Source organism: Dermacentor variabilis, chromosome 10 (assembly GCF_050947875.1).
Source record: "Dermacentor variabilis isolate Ectoservices chromosome 10, ASM5094787v1, whole genome shotgun sequence".
In the NCBI taxonomy this organism is placed as follows: Eukaryota; Metazoa; Arthropoda; class Arachnida; order Ixodida; family Ixodidae; genus Dermacentor; species Dermacentor variabilis.
The window spans coordinates 40410880-40421927 of record NC_134577.1 but is presented as its reverse complement, the minus strand read 5'-3'; the positions used below and the strand labels follow the sequence as shown (position 1 = coordinate 40421927).

Genomic DNA, 11048 nt, shown 5'->3' with positions numbered 1-11048 from the left:
TTTCACTGCCATCAGGTGATGCTATAACCAGCAGACAGCATACAAAGGGCCCCAGCGAAAATCGGTGTTAATGAGCGCATATTTTACGAAATAACAGTTTAGTAAGAAGAAAATACCAATATATGGCTCATTTCAACGCCATCAGGTGGTGCTACAATCAGCAGACAGCATATCCAGGGCCCCAGCGAAAACTGGTACTACCGAGCGCAATGTCTCAGAAATTACGATTCATTTGCGAGAAAATACCAACGAATACTTTCTTTTTCTCCAAAAGGGGACGCCACAATCAGTGAACCCTTTACGATGGGTGCTACTGAGTGCATTTTTTAGGAAAGTGCAATTTCGTAACAAAGAAATGTCAAAAAATAGTGTATTTCTACACCAAAAGATGGCGCCACAATCTGCAATTCCGTATTTCGGGCCCAAACGGAAAAAAAGGCTCTACAGGTCGCATCATTCTGAACGCTCCTTTTTTCAACGGGGCCCCAAATATCGGATTTGCCGATTGTTGCGTCATCTGTTGGTGAACAAATACACTATTTACCGGTATTTTATGGCTTCTAAATTTCACTTTCCTAAAAATAAGCTCAGTAGCGCTTATATTACGGTGTTTGCTGATTTTAGCGTCATCTGTTAGCAAAAACAAAAACAATTTCTTGCTATTGTCTTGCCATTGCTCTGCATTTTTCTAAATTATACGCTCAGTAGTCCCTATTTTCGTTCGAAACCTGATTAAGGGGCTCTGCTGATCGTAGCTTTGCCTGTTAACGAAGAAATAAACTATTTGTTGTATTTTCTTTCTACTAAATTCCATTAATTTATGCAGCGGCTTTTAGTACGAAAGTATTACGTGTCCCATGAGGCAGAAAAGCCGGCGTTGTCCGCAACGAATAGTACCAAAAATCAATGCGATGTCATTAGTGTCTTGTAGGACGTCAGTAGTAGTATAGAAGACTACAAATTGTATAACAATGTTAATTAGCTATTATGTGTAATGAAGTGAATTAAATGAAATTACAGTGAACTGGAGTTAGAAAAAGTTAAATTAAGGTGTTTAAGGTGGTGTACAGTGTATAAGGGTGAAGTAAAATGAATGAAAGTGAATTAAAGTTAATTAGGGTAGATTAATGTGAATTTACGGGTATTAAAGTGGATTAAGGTTTAATAACGTGGACTAAGGTAGTTACAAATTGTAGCCAAATTACCTAAGATGGATTAAAGCTTTCGTGCCCTGAATACGGGGTTTGATCACTGTAACTGCCTGTTGGCGAAGAAATCGACTATTTATTGGTCTTTTGCAGCTGCTACATTGCTCTTTCCGCCACCCCTCCCCCAAGATAAAGGAAACCCCCTCAGTATATAACCGTGACATTGAGAAAGCATGTGTGCGCGTTAAGTATATCGCGCACACGCTGGAAATTAAAAGAAATCGATGACATTAGTGCTGTGTAAGAAATAGTGTGTCATGAAATTGCTCTGCGGCATTTAAGCCAAGCACGCAAAAAAACGCTACCTACGCATAATACTAGGTAAATAATTGTCAGTCACTTCAGTATTCTTGCGTGATTTGAATGCAAAAGCAATGGCACTTCCGTAAGTTATCACCATTAAAACCATCACAAATCTACCTTAATCCACCGTAACCCACCTTACTCTAATTAGTGCCAAGTTTAATCCACATTATTCCACCTTAATACACTTGACTCTAATCAGTACCAACCTTATTCTATGTTAATTCACGATAATCCACTTTAATCTACTTTATTGTAATTCGTACCAACCTTAATCCACTTTAATACACCTTATTTCACCTTCACAGACTTTAATCCATCTTGCTCCAATTTGTACTGCGCTATGCCACTTAACTGTAATTTGTGCCAACCTTAATCCACTTTATTCCAACTTAATCCCCTTGATCTAATTTGTAGCAATGTTAATCCATCTTGCTCTTATTCATACAAACGGTAATTTACTTTAATCCACCTTAATCCATCTTAGTGTAATTTGTGGCAACCCTAATCCTCTTTATTTCAATTTAATTCACTTTAATTCTACATAATCTACATTGCTCTAGTTTGTATCACCATCAATACACCTTAATCCACAATAATCCGCCTTTCAACAATTTGTACGAACCTGAATCCGCCTTAATCCAAATTAATTCACGTGAATCGACCTTATTGTCATTCGTAATAACCTTAATCAACTTTAATCCACTTTGCTGCACCTTAAGTCACCTCAACGTGTTCTACCTTGAATTCACTTTACTTCACTATAATTCACCTTAAGTAGTCATAATATCAACTAATTAACATTGTTATACAATTTGTAATCTTCTATATTACTACTGACGTCCTACAAGGCACTGATGACGTCGCATTGATTTTTGGTACCATTCGTTGCGGACAACGCCGGCTTTTCTGCCTCATTGGACACGTAATACTCTCATACTAAAAGCCGCTGCATTATTCAATGCAATTTAGTAGGAAGAAAATACAATAAATAGTTTATTTCTTCGTTAACAGGTAAAGCTACGATCAGCAGAGCCCCCTGATCAGGTTTCGTACGAAAATAGGGACTACTGAGCGTATAATTTAGAAAAATGCAGAGCAATGGCAAGGCAATAGCAACAAATTGTTTTTGTTTTTGCTAACAGATGACGCTAAAATCAGCAAACACCGTAAAATAAGCGCTACTGAGCTTATCTTTAGGAAAGTGAAATTTAGAAGCCATAAAATACCGGTAAGTAGTGTATTTGTTCACCAACAGATGACGCAACAATCGGCAAATCCGATATTTGGGGCCCCGTTGAAAAAGAGAGCGTTCAGAATGATGCGACCTGTAGAGCCTTTTTTTCCGTTTGGGCCCGAAATACGGGATTGCAGATTGTGGCGCCATCTGTTGGTGTAGAAATACACTATTTTTTGACATTTCTTTGTTACAAAATTGCACTTTCCTAAAAATGCACTCAGTAGCACCCATCCTAAAGGGTTTACTGATTGTGGCGTCCCCTTTTGGAGAAAAAGAAAGTATTTGTTGGTATCTTCTCGCTATTGTAATTTCGAAGACATTGCGCTCGGTAGTACGTATTTTCACTGGGGCCCTGGACGTGCTGTCTGCTGATTGTAGCAGCACCTGATGGCGGTGAAATAAGCTATATATTGGTATTTTCTTCTTTCTAAACTGTTATTGCGTAAAATATGCGCTCAGTAACACGGATTTTCGCTGGGGCCCTTTGTTTGCTATCTGCCGGTTATAGCACCACCTGATGGCGGTGAAATTAGCCATATATTGGCATTTTCTTGCTACGAAACTATTTCGTAAACATTGCGCTCAGTAACACCGATTTTCGCTGGGGCCCTGGATATGCTGCCTGCTGATGGTAGCATCTCCTTATGGTGGTGCAATAAACCCTACATTGGTATTTTCTTGCTACTAAGATTTAATTTCGTAAACAATACGCTCAATAGTGGCTCTTTTCGCTGGGACCCTGGATATGCTGCCTGCTGATTGTAGCATCACCTGATGGAGGTAAAATAAACTGTTTGTTGATATTTTCTTGCTATTTAATTGTAGAAATAAGGTAGTGCCTTTGAATGTGAATTAAAGCAACATAGCTCCCATGTGCCAGAAAAACCGACGTTCTCCACGAGTGATCCGAAAAATCAATGCGACGTCATCAGCTTATGACCTGGATAGTGATGTAGAAGACTGCAAATGGTATAACAGCGATAATTAGTGGTTACTATGGGCAATTCTCGTGAATTAAAGCGAAATAAAGTGAATTGCAGTGAAGCAGAGTGAATCGAAGTTAGAAAAAGCTAAGTAAGGTGTCTTAAGGTTAAATGAAATGAATTAGGGGGAAGTAAAATCAATGAAGGTGAATGAAAGTGAATTAGGGTGAATTAAGGTGTATTCATGGGGATCACGGTGGATTAAAGTGTATTAACGTGGATCAAGTTTGGCACAAATTAGAGCAGCGGGGATTAAGGTGGATTACAGAGGATTAAGGCAGAGAAAGGTTGTTGCAATTTAGTTCAAGGTGGATTTAAGTGAATTAAGGTACATTAAGGTTGGTACAAATTAAAGCGCAGTTGACTAAGCTGCATTAAAGAGGGTTAATGTGGATTAATCTGGGTTAACGCTGATACAAATTACAGTAAAGTAGAATAACGTTGGTACAAATTATAGCAAGGTGGTTAAGGTGTAATAAAAGGAATTAAGGTAATTAAGGTTGGTAGAAATCAGAGGAATGTGGATTGAGCAGGATTAAAATGGATTAAGGTTGACAGAAATTACAGTAAGGTGGACTGCCCCAATGGTCGTGATCTCGGGGGCTTTAACTTCACCTTAAACCAAAGGTTCTGAGTTCGACTCCCACCACTGGTCATATGGGTTCGAACACCTTTCGGACCACCGGTAGTCATGACAACGCCGCATTTTCCGCCTCATGAGGCACATATTGCTTTAGAAATAACAAGCTATTTATTGTTATTTTCTTGCTACTAATTAAGCTCTTCCTTGTAGTTGCCATTCCACACCTTATTCGCGCCTTGTAAGCAGAAGACGAAGTTAGCCAACGTAATCGTCAGAAGCAAAGTCTGCCCGACTCTTGGCCAATCCCCGCGAGTGGGTAAGCGCCAAACTCATCAAGGACATCATCATCATCATACCATTCGTTGTGGGCACTTACACGCTCATTCGTGGCGATCCTGTCTTCCACGTCGAGGTGGTCGGTGCCGCAGAACGTTCCCGGATCCCGCGGCTGATTCAGCACAACCGTCGTGTTTGTAGGCGTTGATGTGGGCCGCGCCATTTCGGGTCCTCTTTCGTCCGTCATGCTGCCTAGTCGGAGGAGACGACCCCTGCGGAACTCGGTTGTTTCTCGTGGATACCTCACACCTCTCACTAATTTGTTACGTTGCGGAAGTCACATATAAATATGTATTTACAATATTTACAAGAGAGGCAGCCTTGCATAAGCAAGGCGGCTGTCGAGATCGACTGATTCCACCTCCACATGCCAAACAGTCTTCTTCTGAATGGAATATATGGGCGGTGTTCGGAAAGGTGGACTGGCCACGCCGTTATTTGGTTTTCCCCAACACGTCAAACATGAACATCGCCAAGACCACAAAAGTACCCCTCCCCCCCGCCTCCCCCTAGCATGTAAAAATCGACTGAACTACATCGCTAATAACCTGCCCTCACAGCACCCCAAACAAAGAAAAAGAAAGAACGTGAATATTGCCCAAACCACGTCGTTAAATGATTTCCCCAAACACGAACATCAAAGGTGGACATCGTCCCCTCCTATCTGTGGATGAGTAGACAGTGTAGACAATGCAGTCTAGGATGAGATAGTGTGAAATTTATTTCAGCGATTTGCGGCTACATGCAAACAATACTCTTGGCATTTGAGGGCAGACCGGCAGCCCTAGTCACCAGTGGATATGGTGTTGCACTGTTGAGTTCAAGGTCGCGGGGTCGATCCCGGCCGCTGCGGCCACATTTCAACAGTGGCGGAATTCAAAACACGCTTGTGCAGTAGATTTAGGTGCACGTTAAAAAGCCCCAGGTGGCCAAAATTAATCGAGAGTCGCCCCACAACAGCGTGGCTCTGGTTTTCGCGGCTCGATCGTTAGGCGGCACAAGAGAACTCCAGGAAGTAGCTCCCGAAGCAGTGCAAGTGAAAAAAAATTTGACAAACAAATTGTTCAATAAACTTTTATTGCTGGTATTTGAAAAGACACAGCCAGCAAAATTAAGTCTTCCATTTCACAGACAGCGACAAAAGAGGTCAATCAGATTCGGGATTAGATAAAGGCACTTGGTGATGCCCCACAAGGAGGGGATATATCTTGGCAGCGGGATGCCACAAACTTTGTTCAGGCACTTATGGAGAGTAGAGTGCTTAAAAACAGTGCACTGATGTGCCCCAAACCCTGGCCACAATGAGAGCTGTGACCACCTCATGAAAGCAAATGTTAAAAAAAAAAAACGACCTTTAGGCAAATACAGAGTGCCATCAAATTATGTTGAGCTGGCAGTAATTTTGGTGCACTGTAGCTGGACCAAAATTACATTCTAGACAGCTCAAACACCTTGTGAGAAGTTGAGTTTTCATGGTATAAACACATATTAAACAAAACTAGATCAAACTCCGAGTAACGTTCATCTCACAAATATATGATGAGATGGTGCAACTGCAAAAGACGACGTGCGTTTCACCACAATATCAAGCGAATGTTTCAGCACACTCGCACACACATACACCACAAAAACAATGAAAACCCTCCTCTTGAATCAAACAACAGGAATGTTGTCGTGCAGTCAGAAACAGCACTTCCATAAGTGGCTGTTGCATCGAAACTAGGCTGGACAGAATAACAACGTCCAACAAGGCTTCTGTTAAAAAAAAAAAAAAACAAGTGTGCAAAAATGCAGCATCAGGCATCAAAAAAATGCTCCAAAGACAATCAGGTATAAAAACAAAAAATATTTAGGAAACCAGGTCCAAAGCTTCAACGCTGCTACAGATAAAATACATATGCAGTGTACTTGGTCCAGTTATACAACGCACATAGAAAAAAAGGAATGTGCAGATATTGTTCAGTTTTGATCTTATTTTTGCAGACACAATGCTCAACGTGGACAAAGAACTCGTAGAAATTGATAGTTTTTACATCCATGCAGATACCCAATAGCTTTCATACAGAAATAAAAGGCCCACATTGAAAATGATGGTCACCGTATTTCTTGAGGGCAGAAACTTTAATACTACTACTTTTTTCAACACTTCAATCCAGCAATAGTACATGCTAGAACTTTAATTGTCATCCTACACAATACATCATCCATAACATTATGCACCTACAGGGTGCGCCAGTGTGAAAGGAAACACCCAACCAAGTATTCAAGTAACGACTATAGCAGGCATGCAGGCTCGAACATTGTTATTAGACACTTGCTGAAGAGCTCTGATGTCAAAGGATATGAATCATGGTACCATTTTGATTTCGGAGTGAAGACTACAACAGACAGTCGCGAATTCAAATCAGGTGTTTTCCTCCACGTTGTTACCTTGCATGAATGTCAAACCTTTCACACACAGTAGACATAAATGCAAATTATGAAAATCTTTCACAATCATAAGTGTATAACAACCACACACAATATTTGCGTCTCATCAAAATGAGGCAGACCCCAGAGGCTTCAACAGTTTTATGCATTGGCTACAAGACCCTGTGATGGTACTACGTCTGGAAATATTCTAAAGCACTTATTTGGAACTAGACGCAATGGCACTTATGTGCTGTGAAATACGTCCTAAGGCACAAGGAAGGTTCTGATATTACAAGCGTCAATGCACTTTCTACTTCATTGAATGCTTTCAATCGAAACCACCCAATGCCTTTCGGTACCAAAGTTGCTCGTGAATTAGCAAGATCACCTACAACACCTAGATTGGAAAAATCGGAAAAGGCTGTGTCGAATTTCTGGCTGCGCATCATAGTGATAATGAGCAATGGAAGGCTGATCAATATGTCGCCCAACAAGTACAGTGTTTGTCAGTTTTGTCAGATGCAGAAACTAAGAAAAAGCTAAGTATTTCCCGAGCCCAAGCAAGCAGCCTGGACTTCAGATTTGCTGTATGCACTAATGTACACCACCAAAAACTGGAATGAAATTGCACTTTAGAGTGTCCTGGATCCCACAATCTTTTTACACCAACTGTAAACCAACTATTCCTGAAACGTTGAAGTTTTGGCTTCATAGAAATCAAATATAAGCAACCTTTACACAGTTAACCTTAAAGTACAAAGGTAAGTTTGTATGTGGCATAACAGTGCCTTCGCAAGTGGTACATTTCCATTGACACAATCTTTAATCTAAACTTATATAGAATATTTAAAAAGCCTTATTTCTGAAGTTTTATGCTAACTCAGCATGTCCAACAGGCATCCTAAATAGAGTGCCTGTCCTGGAAACGTGATCAACATTTTATAATTGCACCTATAGAGCTTCAAAAGACAAAATGCCAAAGTTAGCCTTTTGTTGTTATAGTTGGAGCCCCGCCTCCATAGTGAGAATGCAAGTTCACCAGGAATGGCCGTCTACAGTCAACACACAAGTGCATGCATAAATGTGCAAAAATGTAAATATTTGATCTGAGCTTCATTCCAAGGTGAATTTTCATCCACAGATTGTTCACCGAGTCGAATTTTTACATATTCAAGCTGTTTACATTTACAAGCTGTTTACAAATCAAGCTGTTTACATTAGGAACAACTCAGCTATAACAATCAGTTTCGCTATCCACCCACGTCTAGTCTGTAACATATTTGCTGTAACATTTGGAATGTGGCAACATCTGCAACACACAATGAAACAAACGTACCAATAACATTCTTCGCCTCCTACAATGATGTGCCCTCGAAACACAATGATTATCTCAACAGCTTAAGGTGATAGCAAAAATTTTAAGGACCCATGCAACAAGGATCTCATGAGGGCCCAATTAGTTTTGTTTCAAAAGTCCGAAGGAATGCCCATGCCAAGCACAGCCTTCAATCTCAAGTCAAAGGCAGCCTCAGAGAACAGAAGATGCATAAAAAAAATTAATTGTCCTATGATGAAGCACAGGATCACATTTGACACAGAAAAGTAACTGGCAATAGCCCCTTTACGTAACAAAAGTGATCAGCGGGAAAATGTTTACTTTACCAGTGACATATATCAGTATGCTGCAACTAATTATAACAAGGTTGATTAGCTGAACAGACAGTTGTCAATACTGTTCCCCTCAACACTGAGACAACTGCTGTTCCACCTGAAACAATAGCTTAACAACATTGTTATCAGAAAACAATTCTTGCCAAATTGCTGAATAGCCACATGGTGTAAAAAAGCTAAATCTATTACCAACATGAACAGTTATCTCGTCAGGCATGCAGAAAAGGCGATAATTTTTTACTGACAGCACCTATATCAGCAACATACCAATGCTGCCAAATTCCCAAACTCTTCTCTCACATATGGTTGCCCCATTCCTTAATAGACAGCACCGAAATCAGCATTGTCTAAAAAAAGAATGCAATCGGTGCTTTGTAAATCCAGAGCTGAATCTAGAGAAGAGTGTATCCAGAGTTGCACATTCGCCCAGGCACACAACCCTCCCAGCTCCCAGATAAAAAGGAGAGATGTAAAATACCTATTACACTCGCACACAAAATGTGTGCTGGGACCAGCCACACATAACTAATAGCGTCGTTCGACAGAAGATACAAATTGCTCACATCTGCTCAATAAGCTCATACTTTTTCTTCAGGTCCATCTGGATCTTTTTCGGATCGTGCTTCTTGCGCTGCGCCAGCAGCTGCCGCATCTCGGAGGCACTCATGTTGAGCATGTTGAGAGAACCGTTGCTCGTGGCATTGGCCGATTCTGACGGTGCAGGCTCTGTTGGTGGTGCGGGCTTGGCTTCAGGGCTTGAGTCTGCTTGATTCATTCCGGTGGCGAGGGTCTCTGTCACCTTGTCACCAGCACTACTTGGCTCCTCTCTTGCAGGCACCTGGAGAGAGGGCATGCCGTTCTGTGACAAGCTATATTATCCCCCACTGAAGCCAATGATAAAAATGGCTATACCAACTTTCCCTATGCTTGGAATGGACGTAAATTATCTGCCGGCCTTCTGAACTCTGACCTGATACCAATTCACAAAGAGTGTTCAAGCGGTGACTGTTAGATTTGAACACAAGTTTTTTCAAGCCGAAAGCCCACTTCTTTCACTGTCATTTGGCAAATCTCAACACAGATACTTGCTCTTGCTATGAATTTTGAAACTGAAGATCTGTTTGGAAAATCAAATTAACTGGTTGCATTTTCATCTGGCCATGTGAAAGGTTTGGTTTTAGGCAAGAAATAAAAGTAGACTACATGTAACAGTTATGTTAAGTTAGAAAAAAGGGAGCCGTGATCGAAATGCGGACATTGAGCACCATTTCTAAAGCACCTCTCGAAGTATGAAGGGAGATCAAGGAAACAAATGAGACAGTATCACAAGCAAACACTTTCCAAGTTTTTACCAGCTATTACTGTTACCGATTTTTTTGCCCCCCTTTTGCAATGTACATCTGTACCACAATTGTGCCTGCTTTGTGCGCTGCTTCTACTGGCCCTTTTGTTTGTTCACGCAGTTTATAACTGTCAAAGTTTCTCACGACCTAGGATTAAGGGAGTGAAGCATTGTGACCCATAAGCATTTTCCTGCCTCAGAGAATGCAGGGTTTTGTTTCAATCTGCATGCTCTCAGTAACAGATAATGTTGCACAACACACCAGTGGACGAAATACTTTTTTCCACTGGTATGCTGTACGTCATCATGGATTACCAACAAGCACGCACAGATTCTGGTTTCGGGTCAGACTAAGATGGTGATTGATGGTGATAATGATTAGTTGATGATGATGATGATGATGATGATTAGTGTGGGAAGGACTTCATGAGTTTGTCACTTCCCGTATGCCAGCAGTGAGCACACAAATTTTATGGGGAGGGTCAGAACATCTGGATCTCTGGATCTTCACATGCCAACGAGCTCGGTCACATGCCTCACCCCAAAATGGATCTAACAGTATTACCTAGCAAAGATGATCATGACTAGTACCCAACACTATTTGTTGGGTATGTTCAGGTGTCCGGAAATATATACATCTTTTTCTCATGTTTTATTGGAGACACATGTGAACATTATAATTAAGTACAGCATGCAGAGGATTGTAGCCAACGCTAAACTGTGTGCAGGTGAACCTCATCGTAATGAATGCTGCAAGTTTCAAGAAATAGCGTGACATAGCCAAAATACTGTATATAAAATCATGTAAATTGACAAACAGCCTGGACTTGACTAAACGCTTACTTGAACCAAGCCAACGATTGACTGAGGCATGAAAAACAGCAGCACTATTGCCTTTTTCTGTTGTAGGTGTGTATTCATAGCATGCCTGCTCAATAGGCATGCTATGAATACTTCGGCACTTCATGAA

General features: G+C 40.9%; 1 protein-coding gene across 1 annotated transcript in view; it reads right to left on the bottom strand.

The window, feature by feature from the left end:
- Positions 1-5711: 5711 nt before the first annotated feature.
- The window catches only part of LOC142560387 (Na(+)/H(+) exchange regulatory cofactor NHE-RF1-like), a 54424-nt gene continuing 49087 nt past the window's right edge, over positions 5712-11048 (bottom strand). Inside the window, exon 5 of the mRNA XM_075672448.1 lies at positions 5712-9574. Coding sequence (XP_075528563.1) covers positions 9296-9574 — 279 coding nt within the window. The 3' untranslated portion in view covers positions 5712-9295. The remainder of the gene's footprint in view (positions 9575-11048) is intronic.